General features: G+C 44.1%; 1 protein-coding gene across 1 annotated transcript; it reads right to left on the bottom strand.

Annotated features, from left to right (window-relative positions):
* Positions 1 to 2,014: 2,014 nt before the first annotated feature.
* LOC142859824 (developmental pluripotency-associated protein 2-like) lies at positions 2,015 to 8,035 on the bottom strand. Its single transcript, XM_075990692.1, has 5 exons — positions 8,024 to 8,035; positions 7,852 to 7,905; positions 6,159 to 6,489; positions 3,211 to 3,406; positions 2,015 to 2,240 (listed from the first exon to the last, which is right to left on the bottom strand). The coding sequence occupies exons 1-5, from the start codon at positions 8,033 to 8,035 to the stop codon at positions 2,156 to 2,158; spliced, it is 678 nt and encodes a 225-aa protein (XP_075846807.1). The 3' UTR covers positions 2,015 to 2,155.
* Positions 8,036 to 17,365: the final 9,330 nt, after the last annotated feature.

Here is a 17,365-nt window from a genome sequence, read left to right as displayed (position 1 = left end):
TTTCTAACTCTTTTTTTAAGCTTCATGTTATCCCTACATTAAAGTATATTTAAAAGACAAAGGAACTATTTACCCAATAGAGACCATTCATGAAAATAGAATTATCATTTGTGGTAGGGAGGCTTATCACTTAGGGGTGGGGGCGGGGAATGAGGTGATCACTGTAGCCCATTCCAGCTTCAAACTCACAGTAATTCTTCTGCCTCGCCTCCCAAGTGCTAAAATTGCAGGCATTAGCCACCATGCTCAGCTGGAAATAGAATCACCCAGTGAATAATCACTTGAAAATAGTAGTTGAGTCAGGAAATAGCTGAACCAAGGGCTGTGTGGCTTAGGGTAAGGAAACTCTTTAATTTCTTAGATACATTATCAAAATTATCAGTAAAGGGATAATTGCACCCATAGACTTCTTTTGTAGAATTCTCTATGGGACGTGAATTACAGATATTAACAACCTTGTTGGACACCATGAAGTATACCAGTATAATCGCTGTCTTGATGAGATACACTATTGAAAAGACAAGTGAATTCTAATGCAAAGTTAAATTACACTGAAAGGCCTGACAATCATGTCTCAAGTAGAGTTCACCATCTTTAACCATTGGGGAAATGGAAATTAAACTAAACTGAGATTCCAGCTCACAGCTGGAATGACTACCAGCCAGAAAAATGACAACAAATGCTAGAGATGGAGGGATAAGAAGCTTTTTATGCCTGATGCAGATGTGTATCTGTGCCCCTATGGAAAGCAGTACAGAGGTTCCTCAGACTAAAACACAGAACTACCAGGACTCGGGTATCCCACTTGTGAAGTTTATGCCAGAAGACACTTGTGCCTCCTTGTTTGCTGCTAATCACAACAGCTAGGCAATGGAAACAGCCTAGGCCCAACAAATACGGGAAATGAGGTACGCATACACAATGAGATGCTATGCTTATAAAGAAATGTGGCCTGTGACGGTCCTGAAACAAAGCACTTTCTGCCAAAAACTGACACTCTACATTCGATCTCCAGCTCAGAAGGAAGGAGGACCCTGACTACCGTAAGTTGTCCCTTTTACCTTCACACACAATGTGCAAGCATCTCAGATCACTAAGACATTGCTGGGTACACTGTTCAGAAAGGGGTATGTGTAGGCTGTCACAGGAATTAAATGAGAGGTGTGTGTGTGTGTTTCTGTGTAACCCAAACTAAGTGGTGTCCCAGGTTGCTAAACTATTCCCTATGCTTGCCTGTCTGGGGGTGGGGGGTGGAGGGACAGCTCAGCAATTCTAATTGTAAGAACACTTGCTGCTCTTCCAGAGGACCCATGGTTGGCTGCCTAGCCCACATTAAGCACCTCACCTCTCCAAATTCAGGGACTCCAACATTCTCTAGGCTCCATGGTACCCACACATACACATAGACAAGCATATTATATACAGACACACAAATAACAAAGATAGTAGAGAGGAGTGAAAATGCTCTCTTAGTCTTGTGTAATGTACCTGGAGTGCGAGGGGATTGCCTCTAGAACTGCCCACACCCTTGCACTGATACTCAAGATGCTCAAAGTATTTGTATACACCAACCATTCTTCAGTATTCATCCCCCATGCCTTCTTTGTTTCTGAGACAGGACTTCATGAAACTCTGGCTGACCTGGAAATCAGAGATCTACCTGCGTCTCTCATGTGCTAGGATTATATGTATGTACCATAATCTCACTATTATGTGTAGTGCTTAGTACAATGTAATGCTGTCTAAGCAGACAATGAGCTGGATTGTTCAGGGAATAAGAAAATATCTGCACACCTTTAATTCAGATTAGAACCCAGTATTGAGTCCTTATAGATGGCCAGCGGTGTAGTTCAGAACAGACTAGCAGGCTTTAAATTACCCTGTTTCTTATAACAACGAGTCCACCTATTGATCATTTTAAACACTCCTTGGTTTCTGGACCGAGAAGGAACTGTTTTCCTGTTCTCTAAAAGTTCAGTTAGGCACTTTCTGAAAATTGAGACTGGGTTGCTTGAAGACAGGAATTTTAATCTTTCCACCCCAGTTGTTCTCTGGACCCCATGACTAAAATAGGATTGCACAAGTCCAATGCAGGGATGGTTGGATATCCAGTTATAAGACTCGTCAGTTCACCACACAAAACCTTGGCATCAGTCTAAGGTGGCATATTTTCACGTAGCTGTTTGTGTTTCTTTTCAGTGCGTCTGTCCCTTTCGAAATTCCTCATCATCTTCCTATTGCTGCAAGAGAAAAGTTGGAGGGTTGTAAAGAAGGTTGCCAGGGGGAGAATCCAAGACTTTTTTTTTCCCTTAACAAAGAGAAAAGATGGAGGTGGTGGCACACGCCTTTAATTCCAGCATGAGGAGGGAGGCAGGCGGATAAATTGCCACTGAATTTGACGTCAGCCTGCAACCTTGTCTCAAAATAAAAAACCAAATGAACAAATAAGGAATCCATTTCACTTAGGGAGCCCCTAAGATGGTTTTCCTGAATCCTGGGGTGAGTGAAGGCTGCTCTGTTTACCAGCTCTAAGGGTTCACAGAGGTTTTGTACTCATGAGTAGATGTTGAATTCTAGCGACTAAGGCAGGGCTATCAGATATCTCTGCAAGTAAAGCCACCTGCCCGGGAACCCGAGGACCTGATTTTGATCACTTGTGTCACGGCATGCCTCTGCCCCGAACCATAATCAGTAACCCGAGCCCAAAAGAAATAAATAGAACTAAAATCAAAAGCAGTATTTCTAAGGCCAATGTATTACTTTCTTTGGGTCTTTGAAGCCAATCAGGACAATATACCATATTGCCTTGCTCACTCCTGAGTTTTCCTGAGCTCCTCCAAACACACCTTCTTTACTCATTTCTATTTCAGCTTGGATTTTCTCACTAATTTTTGTAATTCCAAAAAATTTTTAATGCTGGAACTCATACAGCGCAGTCAGGGCTCTATGCCCCTACCTCTGGTTTTATGCTGTGCTGGGGATTGAACCCACGCCTTATTTATGCTAAGCACACAGTGTTCACCAAACTACCTTCCTAACCCTTTAAAAGCAGCTAACATCCACTATCCCTATTTTCATCTGATCTATATAGCAAATTAAGAAAAAGCAGGATGTTTGATCTCAGGCTTCTTTCTATTCGATTATTCAGAAGTTCATCTAACCATCTTGCTTTTTCTGTTTCCCATACCGAGAGAGGTGCTTGGGGATTACCTGTGGGCACATTCAGGGCAGAGCAAATTATCTTCCAGTCCAGGGGATGGGAACACACAGGCTGGTAAAATGAAGAGAGGTATCATCCTTTGGGAACTGTATGGAACCCAGGTCTGACCGGCGTGCATCTGCAGGCAAACCCAGCCTTCCTTATCAGCAGGGAGCTGCCTGCCGTGGATGACACACCACCTATGTCCTGGGAAGGAGAACAAAACAAGATCAAGACAACACTCCATGCCCTCTCCCCTAAAGTTACTCCTGAATTTGTTCTCTATGGTCTGCTAAAAATCAAACGTATTTCTGATAGCTTATAAACGGTCAAAACTCTTACATAGCATGCTATTTAAGCACAAAAAAAAAACCCCCAAAAACCAAATTGAGTGAGATGCATGGAAAACAGTACAGATGACAGTTAGAACGACAAATTGTGCTTCAAAGGAATCTTAGTTACTTTGCAGAATGCTTGCTTTTGGCTCAAGATTTTTCTAAATGATCCATACTACATTATTAAAACTTGCATTCCACTTTCCTTTCTTTCCCATACTAGAGATGAAATCCAGGACCTCATGCATGTTAAGACTTCTACCACTGAACCAAGCTACTCAAACCCTTGCTTTTCCTACAAGGAAGGTAGCAAGTGTTACTAAATGCCTTTTTCCCCAATAACACCACTGCCCAGTTTTAACACGGGTATCTGATATTATTTAAAAGAAGCCATGACTGGGCCGGGCGGTGGTGGCACACGCCTATAATCCCAGCACTCGGATATCTGTGAGTTCGAAGCCAGCCTGGTCTACAAGAGCTAGGTCCAGGGCAAGCTCCAAAACTAGAGAAACCCTGTCTGGAAAAAAAAAGTCTCAATGCATACACACATAATACACACCTTGGAATAAATGTAACCAAGAAAGTGGAAGACTGCCTGGCGATGGTGGCGCACGCCTTTAATCTCAGCACTCGGGAGGCAGAGGCAGGTGGATCTCTGTGAGTTCGAGACCAGCCTGGTCTACAGAGCTAGTTCCAGGACAGGCTCCAAAGCCACAGAGAAACCCTGTCTCGAAAAAACCAAAAGAAAGTGGAAGACTATGTTAAAGAGTCTGAAAGAAATTGAAGATCCTAAAAGATGAGACCCCCACACACACACACACCATGACTTTAAGATTGGAAAAATTGTAAAAATTACCTACAAACCTGGCCAGTGGTAGGGGCACACTTTTAATCCCAGGACTTGGGAAGCAGAGGCAGAAGGCTCTCTTTGAGTTTGAGGCCAGCCTGGTCTACAGAGTGAGTTCCAACACAGAATCCAAAGCTACAGAGAAACCCTGTCTCAAAAAAAACCAACCCAACCCCCAAAAATAGTTTTACCAAAAGCAAACTAGAGATTCAATATACTTCCCAAATTTCCAATGTTGTTCTTCACAGAAACAGGAAAAAGTTCTAAAAATTCTATTGGAGCACAAAAGAAACCTGGAGACCCAATGCAATCCTTAGTAGTCAGAACAAATAATGCAGAAGCATCTGATTAAGATAAACTACAATGGCACAAATATGCATTGGGAAAAAAATGACTGTTTGCTGAATTGTTCCTAAAAATCAGAGGGCAAGCAGATCCACCTCACTCTGCAAAAAACTTCTAAAATGGATGGAAGACCCGACTCTGTTAGGAAAACGAAGACTTTAACATAAGTTAGAACTTTCTGAATAAGACTTTATAAATTGGAAATAATGATTGATAAATAAAAAATTGCAGCATTTCTGTATAACAAAGGAAAGACTGAACAGACAGCCTATAAAACAGGATAAAAATCTTTGCTAGCTATACAGTAGTATGTATGTATGTATGCATGCATGCATACATACATGTATACATCTACAATATTAATTAATTTTATCACTATTAATCATATTCTTTGCTTTAAGTTTCCCCGTGTAGTTTCCATTCGCCTGGAACTCACTAAATAAAGACTGCCCTCAAGTTCACGGTCAGCCTGCCTCCGACTCCAGTGCTGGGATTACAGATGCTACAGGTCCATGCCGTGAAGTCAAGCATTATGTGGTGATAGGGATTTAATACAGGGCTCCAAACACATTGGGCACTCTACTTAAGGCATTTCCAATCCCTATGAATGCCTTAAGTAGGAAAGAAAAGTGTACTTTATCCAGGCTGGCAGACACATTATTAGACTATTATTCCTTCAACATTGGAATTCCCATATTTAGCAATGAGACTGTGTCACTAGTCCAAATAAGATCTTGCTATTCATCAAGAGGCAAAGATAAAGTTCTATGTGAGTCAAATTTGTAATCTACAGTAGTGTTTCTCAACCTATGGTCACAACCCCTTTGGCAAACCTCTAAAAATTTGATGGAAGTAGCAGCTTTGCAGTTATGAAGTAGCAATGAAAATAATCTTATAAGGCCGGGCGATGGAGGCGCAGGCCTTTAATCCCAGCACTAGGGAGGCAGAGGCAGGCGGATCTCTGTGAGTTCGAGACCAGCCTGGTCTACAGAGCTAGTTCCAGGACAGGCTCCAAAGCCAGAGAAAACCCTGTCTCGAAAAACCAAAAAATAAATAAATAAATAAAACATAAAATAAAATAATCATATGGAGTCTCCGAAGCCACAAAGAAACCCTGTCTCAAAACCTCCCCCCCCACACACACAAAAAAAATTAACTTGTGGTTGGGGGTCACAACACGAGGAAATGTATTCAGGGTCATAGGGTTAGGAAGGTTGAGAATCACTGATCTAACTTTGCTTCATTTTTAAGATGTAGTCTTTGATTACCAGGCTGGTCTTGAGCTCTGCAAGTAAAGGATGACTTTAACTACTGACCCAGACTTCACCTTCCATCCCACCTGACCACCTTCAGACTTCAGTCCGTCCTTCCGTCTCACGCCAATGTTAACCAAGCACACCACATAGTGCTCACACCTTGCTGTTGGTCTTACCGGTGACTGGGGGAAGAAATGCTTTGGCTTTAGAGGGAAGAGGCCGGCAATTCTCAGCCCTAGGCTGAGAAGCTCGCATGGTAATTCTTCCCCAGGCTGCAAAAACGGACTTCCTTTCTGAAGTCAGAACTTCTACTATGCCGGACTCCCTTTCTGAAGTCAGAACTTCTACTATGCCGGACTCCCTTTCTGAAGTCAGAACTTCTTCGCCGGGCTCGTCCTCCTCTCTCTTCCTCTTCAAACCTTGAGGTCTGGGTCCTGCGATGACTGCTTTGTTGGTTTTTTTCGCAATGGGCTTCAGTCTGGCCTCACGAGAGGTTTCGGGAATATACTGAAAATAAAATTCAACAGTGTCCAAAAATGCTCTTGCAAGAAGAACTTGTTATGCCGATTTCACCAGAATTTCCCACTGGCTTGAGCAAGCACAATTTTAAAAACACTACTCTCTATAGTGTTGGTTTAACAGGGAGAAAATTTTGGCAGTTAAAAGCAGAGATCCAGCAGGAGAATGACTCAGTGTGGAAGATGCTGGCCTGGAGGAAGGACCGACTGTGATAAACAATCGTTCCCCCAAAAAACGCCTACAACCACAGCTCCCAGGGGATTTGACAGGACTGCCGGTGCAGAACAGCTGAGAAAACTTGAGCACCAGGTCCAGGGAGAGACACTGCCAGCCTCAAGAGGAGGAACTCAAAAAGGACGCAAAATGTACTGGCACTTGGTAAAAACAAGGAGATCTGATCCAGGTTGGACACCTGGTAAGATAGCAAGGCCCAGGCACGTGGTTGTGGGATTTGAGGAAGGTGGTTTGGTTTTTTGTGAGCTCATTTATTCAGAACAGGATTTGAGTAATAGTCCCGGAACTAGCTCTAGATAAGGCTGACCTTGGAACCTCAAAGATCTGCCTGCCCCCACCTCCAGTGCAGGGATTAAAGGTGTCACCACCACACCCAGGTGGTGATTTGTTTGTTCAGTCTAAATCCGCTGTCCCAGGCTGGCCTTGAACTTATCACCCACCCTGCCAGAATTGCTTTAGCCCCTCTAGTTCTTTTGGTTTTGAGCAACACTGTCCTCTTGGCCAAGAACTTAGTATGAGGCCAACATATAGACCCTCCTGGCCCCAGTCCCCAGTTCTGGGATCCGAGTTGTGTCCTGCCCAACTGTAGTGCCCAGTTTCAAATACAAAAGCTATAGGAAGATGGAAGTGGCTGTGTAGTGGGCATAGTGTTTGGGTACAACCTAAACAATCCTACATGACTACATTCAAACCAATATTTCATGGAACCTAATGGTGCAAGGCCTGTAATCCCCACTGTTAGTGCCTGCAATCCTGGCACTTGGGAGGTTACAAGCAGGAGAATTCAGAGCTCAATGATCTCTTTAGCTACACAAGGGGCAACCCATGACACTTGGAGACCTTCTTCTAGACGTGGCACACATCCTTAATTCAGCACTCAGGAGGCAGAGGCCGGTGGGACTGCGTTCCAGGCTGCCCGTCATACAGTGAGACCTCAGGGGGAAAAAAAACCCTCACATAATCAAAGAAAAAAGAAAAAAAGGAGGTTGAGTCCATACTACACATTTGGTCCCTCAAATGTCAGTAACCCTGCCTTAAAGGAAGGTTACATAGAGCAATTATAGCGAGACCATGGGGGAGAGCCACCTCCACTCCATCACCATACCCGTTACTCACGCATATTTGTTCAGAATATGAATATTGTTGGAGTCTCTTGTAGACTTCCACTTTCTAAGGAAATCAAGAGAAAATAGTTAAAGCCTGACCAAACTCCACAAACTTAAGAGTCCACATAGCAAAGAATCCCATTGGGAGGACGCTAACCTTGCCGTCCGTACTCAAACCGTACCAGCTGCACCATTTCCGAAGTGTGTTCCGGGACACCTCGTGAATGGGAGGCAGGACGTCTGGCGGGGACGGGTGGGGCTTTCGGGACACCAAGGGGTTGGTATTCCCAGAAGCTGGCGTCAGGGAAACAAATGTAGAAAAGAACAGAGACAAAGCAAGAACTGTTTAGTCCCGGGTGGTTGTTGACAATCTAGTTTGCATGTAAAGCTGCCTTTTGTTTGCCTGTTACAAATGAGGAATTCGCTTGAGGAATTCAAGATCACAGCACACGTCTTAAAATAGGAGACCCAGGAGAGCCACCCACACTCATATTCTAAGTTCTATGCTTTCTCTTAAGATTGTCTTAGTATGTTTATGTATGTGCCAGTGTGTATTCTAGACAGCAGAACTATTTCTGTTTCTTTTTGTTTGTTTCTTCCATTTTCTCGAGACAGGGTTTCTTTGTGTAACCTAGGCTTTCCTGGAACTCTTTGTAGAACAGGCTGGCCTCAAAACTCAGATCTAGCCTGGCGATGGTGGCGCACGCCTTTAATCCCAGCACTCGGGAGGTAGAGGCAGGCGGATTTCTGTGAGTTCGAGGCCAGCCTGGTCTACAAGAGCTAGTTCCAGTACAGGCTCCAAAGCCACAGAGAAACCCTGTCTTAAAAAACCAAAAACAAACAAACAAACAAACAAACAAAAAAAAAAACCCCAGATCTAGCTGCCTGCCTCTGCCTTATGGGGGCTGGGATTAGAGGTCTGTACCACAATACCCTGCATCTATTTTCGATCTTAAGGCAGCAAGCACATGGGACTTAGCCACTGAGAGAGGTACAGTTTTCTCCTGGGGAACTACAGTGAGGCTTAGTGGACAGTGTGGTGTAAGAAGCCTTTCTGGTTTGGGGGTGTGGGTCTTTAAGCCTTTAATCCCAACACCAGGGAAGGAAACGTGGGGAATTTTTCTGTGAGTTTGAGGTCTACATAAAAGGCTCCAGGTCAGCCAAGGCAGAACACTGAAAAACTAAGTCCAACAGAAACTATCTACTTTCCTAGCTTTCCAGAGTTTACTGAGAAATCCATTTCACACCTACACAGTTTTTCCCGGGACTCTTAAATTGGACATTACCTGCTGGCTTGAGCTCTGTGGCTAAAGATTCTGCTGTAGGGCCTCCTAAGGTGAGATCCTCTGTGGCTGGGATCAGCGTTAGAATGATATTTTCTTGAAGTCCTCCCTTAAAGCACGAGTGCAAAGAGAAGCAGTGAACAATTCTGTTAACTTCCAAGGCAAGCTTAATGAATTCATTATTTACCATCTGTGCTCTTGTGTGGGGCACGCAAGATGCCTGGAATTTGGACGAGAGTGGTCCTTGTGAAGAGGACTGTCTATAGACGATAGGTAATCTCAGTCCTTTGGGTTTGCAAGTGATATGCCCAGGCTCAGAAAAGAAATAAGTTGCTGGGTGGTGGTAGAACAAACCAAAAACATTTTAGAATCCCAGCACTTGGGAGGCAGAGACAGGCGGATCTGTTAGTCTGAGGTCAGACTGGCCTACAGAGTGAGTTCCAGGACAGCCAGGGCTGTTACAGAAGTACTGTCTTGAAAAGCAAAACAAAAAAAGAAAAAAACAAAACAAGGAAGATTTTAAAAAATGATTTAAGACTATGGAGTAGTGACAGCTCCTTGAGGAAGTTCCTGAACATCCTACAGATTTGTGCCATACCATTCCCCTTCTATTGAAATCTCTTCACCCCCCAGCCCTTTATTTCCAAACTTGAATTATTGTTTTACATTTGTGTAACACTTTATCAAAATACTCCAGACACAGGTTTACTTTTGTTACCTAAAAGGAAAAAAACAAACAAACAAACAAACAAAAACAGTGCCAGGCAGTGGTAGTACACACCTTTAGTCCCAGTACTTGGGAGGCAGAAACAGGCAGATCTCTAAATTTGAGGCCAGCCTCATCTACAGAGAGTTCCAGGACAGCCTGGGCTACACGTAGAAACCTCGTCTTGAAAAGCAAAAAGCAACAACAAAACAAAAAATTGGGATTACCCCACTCTGGAGATGAGGCCTAAATGTAGCCATGAGTTGGCTTAGCCAGTTCTTTCTCCTAGCTTTGTACAGTGGTCCTTAGCTGGCCCAGGATCATTCATGCCTAGATAGGAAACCCACACGGCACTCGGGGTACTGGGGAACTGGTTACTTCTCAGAAAAAAAAAATGTTATCAAAAACTTCCACTTAATCTTAGTTCATCTTTCTGGGAAAATTTTGTCTTAGCTACGGTACTCCTTGTATTAGACAAAGGTACAGATTACTATTTCATCTGGGAAAGAGTTTCCTTTTACTCCCAGGGAATACGTACTGTCGAGCATGTGCAAAATAAAAAAAGCAACAACCAGAAGATTCCAAGATGGAGGCTTTGAACTCGAATTGATTCCTCCCAAATCGGGAGCAAGAGCGAGACCTAGAAAGACAGTGAAAAGAACTACCGGAAAATAAATTCTTCTAGAAAGAAAGTTACCTGGTCATAAGTGTCCTGGCTGGCAACTGACATTTTCGGCAAGCTTCAGAGAAGACAAAAGCAGCAAAGACAAGGATGCCGGGAGCTCACTGCTGCTAACCTGAGCAGTTCATTTACAGGTAAATGCCTCCTCCTACTTCCTGTCGCCCAAATGGGCTCTTTCCCCTCCTCCTCCTCCCTCCACCCTTTCCTCTCTGACAGTGACTTTATCAGGTCCATTGCTCTCAGTAGACAGCTGATAGCACAGAGCTGAATTCTTACGTAAATCAAAAACCCATATCCCCCTCCCACCCCTTAAGACTTTGCGGTCTGCCTGGACTACGTGACCAGACCCTCCCTAAGGGTGGTGCATGCTAGTTATTCCAGCCCTGGAGAGACTGAGCCAGCAAAACGCTCAACTCCACTCAGCCTGGACTGCACAGTGAAACCCTTGAGGAAAAAAAGAGAGAGAGAACGGAGTGAGGAAGGGAAGGAAGGAAGAAAAAAAAGAAAGAAAACAAAAAAAGAGAGTCTCCCCCTAAAATGAATTCTTAATTTATTGAGGAACTGTCACTAACCTAGACTATGAAGTCACACCTATCTTGTGACTCTCTCTGGTGGAGGTGTGTCCCAGGCATCTCTATTTCTGTCCCCCCAGGTGCTTCTACATTCTAATAACACTGCCCAAAATCAAGCTTTGCCAGAACTGGCTTTGGAGATTGGCCCTTCCTTGTGAGACAGAAACTGAATGACGTCCAGAGGGTTGGGGAAAGGTAAGGTCTCCTTCTTCCCACGTGGGTGCCACAGTGCTGCTTTGGGAGGTTAAGTAAGGTGACCTAGTGGTCTGAGGTGGGTGGCATTGAGACAAAATCTGCTGCTGGCCTTATTTTCTCAGTCTTTAGGCTTCACCTTCATAAGCACAGGCAGGAGTCACCAGGCCCTAGTCACACTGGATCGTTCTCTCTTTCTCTCTCTAATTTTATTTTTTTTTCATTTCTTTCTCTTTTTTTTGGTGGGGGGGTGTTTCGAGACAGGGTTTCTCTGCAGCTTTGGAGCCTGTTGTCCTAGAACCAAGCTGGCCTTGAACTCATGGAGATCCATTTGTCTCTAACTCCCTGGGATTAAAGGTGTGTACCACTACAGCACAGTTTCTTCATTAGGAAATACTACAGGAGCCGGGCGATGGTGGCGCATGCCTTTAATCCCAGCACTTGGGAGGCAGAGGCAGGCGGATCTGTGAGCTCGAGACCAGCCTGGTCCACAGAGCTAGTTCCAGGACAGGCACCAAAGCCACAGAGAAACCCTGTCTCGAAAAACCAAAAAAAAAAAAGAAAAGAAAAGAAAGAAATAAGACGGGCCTAGTGAACTGAAGGCATGGTCAGTGGTTAAGAGCACAGGCTGATCTTGCAGAGGATCCAGAGTAGATGGCCAGTATCTATGCAGGGGGTCCCAGCTGTCCATCACTCCAGTTTCAGGGTATCTGAGACCGGAACGCCAAAGATACTTAGGGGGTTGGTGCACATGCAAACATGCACGAAAAAAAAAAATACCCATACATTCAAAATGAAGTTTAAGGTAGAATTTAAAAGATAAACTACGGGGCTGGAGAGATGGCTCAGAGGTTAAGAGCATTGTCTGCTCTTCCAAAGGTCCTGAGTTCAATTCCCAGCAACCACATGGTGGCTCACAACCATCTGTAATGGAGTCTGGTGCCCTCTTCTGGCCTGCAGGCATACACACAGAATATTGTATAAATAAAGAAATAAATAGATTAAAAAAATAAAAGATAAACTACCTTTTCACAAAAGCGGAGTGTGCTGGCACATGCCTTTAAGCTCAGCACTCAGGAAGCAGCAGCCTGTTCTATAGAGTCCCAGGTCAGTGAAGAATACAAAATGGGATACTGTCTGAAACAAACAAAATTATTTAGACAGGCTTATCACATTTAAGCTGCATGACCCGCCTTCTAGGGCACCGCATCAGCACACACAGGACAAGAAGTGCAACCAGCAAAGAAGAATGGGGAAAGATGAAACGTCTGGGCTGATGTGACTGGGCAGTGAAAATGCAAAAAATACCTAAACATTCTTTCTCCTCTCGGCTGGGTGTGGTGGTGCACACCTTTAATCCCAGCACTGAGAAACAGAGGCAAGTGAATCTCTGTGAGTTCGAGGCCAGCTTGGTCTACAAAGCGAATTCCAGGACAGTCAGTACAGTTACACAGAGAAATCCTGTCTCCAAAAAAAACAAAAAAAAAACCCCAGCCGGGCGTTGGTGGTGCACGCCTTTAATCCCAACACCCGGGAGGCAGAGGCAGGCAGATCTCTGTGAGTTCGAGACCAGCCTGGTCTACAAGAGCTAGTTCCAGGACAGGCTCCAAAGCCACAGAGAAACCCTGTCTCGAAAAACCAAAAAAAAAAAAAAGTAATAAAAAAAGTCAGTCAGATGTGATGCCTCACACCTGTATCCCTAGCACTCCGGAGGCAGAGACAGGTGGATCTCTTAAGTTTGAGACTTGCCCGTGCTACTCCAGTAAGTTCTGGGCTAGCTAAGGCTACCCTGCTGGCTATACCTGAGACTCCATATGAAAAGTAAAACAATACTAACAAAAAAGAATTTTTTATTTATTCAATTTTTACAGTCTCATATTTATTTATATTTATTTTCTTTTCGGTGTTTTCCCCCTCTTTCTAAAACACTTATTTTTGGAGACAAGTCCATGTAGCCCAGGCTGCTCTGCTTGCTAGGTAGACGGATTTACCCTGAGATCCTGACCATCTAGCCTCCACTAGCTAAGAGTTATGATTTAGAAGCATGTGCCATTGAACCTGACTAAGGGACTGGAGAGATGACTCGGTGGTGAAGAGCCCTCACCTGAGCACCGGTGGTCAATTAATTCTCTCTACCCACAGGATTGTTGACTATTGTCCAATGTCAAGTCCTGTCCCAGGGAATCTGACACACTCTTCTGGCCTCCTGCAACACCAGGCATGCACATGGTAGACAGACGCACATGAAGACAGAATATCCATACCAGTATTGTAACTAAACTTAAAAATTTGTTTGAGTCAGGATCCAAATAAGATCTATGTAAAGTGTTAAGTTGATATGTATCTTAGATCTTTCTTTAACCTCCACATTTTCTCTTTGTCTTTTACTTTCCCTCACAATTAATTGTCCCGGATTTTTCTTTCTTCCTTTTTTTCTTGTTCGTTTGAGACAGAGTTTCTCTGTATAGCTTTGAAGCCTGTCCTTGAACTCACTCTGTAGACCAGGCTAACCTTCAACTCATAGAGATCCACCTGCAACTGCCTCCCAAGTACTGAGATTTAGGCGTGTACCACCAACGCCCAGTTTGTGGGTGTTATTTTTTTTTATTATTTATTAAAGATTTCTGCCTCCTCCCCGCCTCCTGTGGGTGTTATTTTAAAAATCCTAAAAGGGCCTGCCTACTTGAAAGAAGTAGCTTAAGTCTGGCGTTAAGGATTTTTAGATTGAATCTGGCATTGTAGTTCACTGGGTATTTGCCCAGCATACCCAAGGGTCTGTCTTCAGTCCCCAGAACCTTGTAAACAGGTGTGTTTATTCGGGGCTGTAGCAGCAGAAGTCTGCAATCTCAGGGTTTCGGAGGTCCAAGTTCAAAGTCATCCTCAGCTACAAAGTTCCGCATCAGCTTGGGCTAAATATACTACGTTAAAGCCTGTCTCAAAACAACTTAGCCTAGACTAGGGACATAGGTTAGTGGTAGAGAAAGGAGCCACCACCATTTCTAATGTACTCAACAGGTATTAAGTTCTTTAGATTTGCTTATAATGATTAGTTGTTGTTTTTTTTTTGTTGTTTTGTTTTGGTTTTTTGAGACAGTTTCTTTGTGTAACAGCCCCAGCAGCTAGCTGTTCTATAGACCAGGCTGGCCTTGAACTCACAGAGATCCACCCTCCTCTGCCTCCTGAGTGCTGGGATTAAAGGCGTGCACTTCTACGGCCCAGCAGCCATTATTATTTTGTTAAGACAAAGTCTCAGGGAGCTTGGGCTGACTCAAAACTTACTATGTAGCAGAGGCAGAGGATGAACCTCAACTTCTGCCTCTACCTCTCCTGTGCTGGGCTCACAGGCACCTGAGGCCACATCCAGTTTGTGCAGTGCCAGGCATCAGCCCCAGGCTCTCTGGCATGTTAGGCAGGTACTCTAGGCACTAAACTTCTTTCTTTTTTTTTTTTTTTTTTTTTTTTTTTTTGGTTTTTCGAGACAGGGTTTCTCTGTGGTTTTGGAGCCTGTCCTGGAACTAGCTCTTGTAGACCAGGCTGGTCTCAAACTCACAGAGATCCGCCTGCCTCTGCCTCCCAAGTGCTGGGATTAAAGGCGTGTGCCACCACCGCCCGGCTAAACTTCTTTCTTCTTTCCCTTGACTTGATATTGAGCTGCATCTGCATCCCCCGGACTGCTTGTCTGCTTTACCCACATCTGCTTTGCCCACAAGGACCCCAGCCTCAAGTTCAGGGCCCTCTGACTGCCATTCAATCTTCCTGGTAGCTTTACCATCCTGGCTTCTAGTAATTGCGTGCCATAACCTGGCTGTATTATTTTAGGATCCATTAGTCCCTAACTGACGTTAAGGCCCAACACTGAAATTCTCATCTATCATCAGAGAACAGTCTCTGTACATTCCTGATAGGCTTTCTCAATACTTCATGCTTTGAGGTTGTGCACAGAGCATGGCTTTGCAGATGTGACCTTGAAGAACATCTCTTAGTTAGGGTTTATTTATTTATTTATTTTTTTATTGCCGTAAAGAGACACCATGACCATGGAAACTCGTAGAAAGAAAATATTGAATTGGGGTGGTGGTTTAAAGGGTTGGAGGGTCATTCAGGCCATTACCATCATGGTAGGGACAAGTAGGCAGACATGGTGCTAGTTACACCTTGACCAGAAGGCAGCTAGACTTCACAGTGGGAGAAGCTTGAGGAGAGACCTCAAAGCCTGTCCGCAGAGTGACACACTTTCTCCAAGCCCCACCTACTCCAACAAGGCCAGACCTCCCAATAAGTGCCACTCCCTTTGGGGGCATTTTCTTTCAAACCACCACCATCTCCATCCCTCCAGACCTACTTTCTTTAACCTCATTATCCCTTCATCTCTCCTTTGTCTTTGGAACTTGCGACTTTCTATGTGAATCAGCACTGGTTGTTGCTGTCTCTGCCTAAGCATCTATCAAATTTGCCTCTTTTCTGTCTCCTAGGTTTCTTACTTGGATGCTGTATTTTGAGAAAGTATGCCTGATGGATGAATTCTTATTGGTTCCTAACTGTATTCAGAGATCAGTTGCTGTCCTGCCCTCTTGGTCACTGTTCTCCTAACTTTTGCCAGTTCATGCCAGCTAAAGTCTGCAGGAAGTTTGGAGTATATTCTCTTTCCCCTTTTGCTGACTCAGAACTTTTTCAGTTAGTTATACATGGATTTAGTTCTAAGATATTGACCTCATCCTGGATGAGAACTGTGAAGTGTGTGTGTGTGTGTGTGTCCACATGACCTCAAGTGACCTTGCTTGCTTGAAGTATATGGTAAGCCAGAGCATCAGTAAGTCACTTAAGCCTGCTTTGAATGCACTATAACCAGGCAAGTCCTGACCTGTGATTCTTCCCAATCTTCTGAGTGGCTGAAACAATAGGCCTGGGCCATGAGGCCCAACTGAAAATTACTTTTTTCTTTTCTTTCGGAATGATTTTGCTTCTGCTATCTAGTCCATTAATGATTACTGCCAAACTTACCTCCACCCCCATTTCCTAGTATCAAGGTCAACTGCTGTCCTTAGAGCACACGTGGTACACAGACATTCACGTAATACATAGAAAGTTAAAATAAAATATCAAAACTGTTTTCTTTTTAATGTATTTTTTATTATTTTGACTTCTTTTCTTTTTTAAATTTTAATTATATTATTTTATGTCTGATGTTTTGCCTGCTTGTATCTGTGTGCACGGAATGTGTGCTTGTGTCATGGAGTGAAGGCGGTGTCCATTTCTTTGCACTGGCGTTATGGATGATTGTGACCCTCTATATAGGTGCTGTGAACCAAACTCAGGACTCCTGTAAGAGCAGAAGTGTTCCCAACCCCTGAGCCAACTCTCCAGTCCCTGATGTTTGTTTTTAATACAAGGTCTCGTATAGCCCAGGCTCGACTCAAACTCCTTTTTTTTTTCAGAGTACAGAGTTTATTCAGTGGGTTATAGTGTAAGACTTTAAGACAATCCTGAAGCCATTTTTGACAATTCTGAATCCTCTCAGCCTCTGTGCCATAGTGCTTCCCCTCCTCCCCTGGGAACCAAGGCCCTGACAGCTACACTCGCACGTACTCAGTTCCTGAACAATTATCCATATACGTATGTTTTGGTTCGGTCCCCTGGGAAACGGGATCAAAATGACCTCTTACCTCATCTGATCTGGCAACAGCTCTCCAGTCAATTATTGGTAATAGCCATTTCAAACAAGCCAAACAGAATAGTCAAAGAACAACCCCCCCTTGCTTCTGTGGCCCCTTTAAAAGTAGACTGTACCTGCAATTCGAGGTCCCTCGGCTTCCCGAATGCTGGGAGACCCTGTCATGACAGAATTAATAAAATCCTCATGCTTTTGCATCGGCTGTGGTGTGTGAGATGGTCTCTGGGGGTGACTCCTTCTCAGTGTTTGGACGCAAGAGTCCAACAATAGAAGGGAAGGGGGGTGGGAGAGGGAGGAGAGAAGAAAGAGAGAGATAAAGAGAGCAGAAGTTACCTCTTCAGGAGAAAAACGGAAAAAGAAAGTAGACACAAACTTCATCCCCCTGTTTCCTAACCATGACTGCAAAGTGACCAGCTCC

The sequence above is a fragment of the Microtus pennsylvanicus genome, chromosome 1 (assembly GCF_037038515.1).
Source record: "Microtus pennsylvanicus isolate mMicPen1 chromosome 1, mMicPen1.hap1, whole genome shotgun sequence".
Taxonomy (NCBI): domain Eukaryota; kingdom Metazoa; phylum Chordata; class Mammalia; order Rodentia; family Cricetidae; genus Microtus; species Microtus pennsylvanicus.
Note: the sequence above shows the minus strand (reverse complement) of the source record. Positions and strands in the feature narration are given on the sequence as shown.

Excerpts from the sequence above, each read along its gene's own strand:
- LOC142859824 (XM_075990692.1), bottom strand. Across the intron at positions 6,490-7,851 it reads CATATTCTGAACAAATATGC|TATATTCCCGAAACCTCTCG; the intron begins GTGAGTAACGGG and ends TTTTATTTTCAG. Across the intron at positions 2,241-3,210 it reads TGCCCTGAATGTGCCCACAG|CAATAGGAAGATGATGAGGA; the intron begins GTAATCCCCAAG and ends TTTCTCTTGCAG.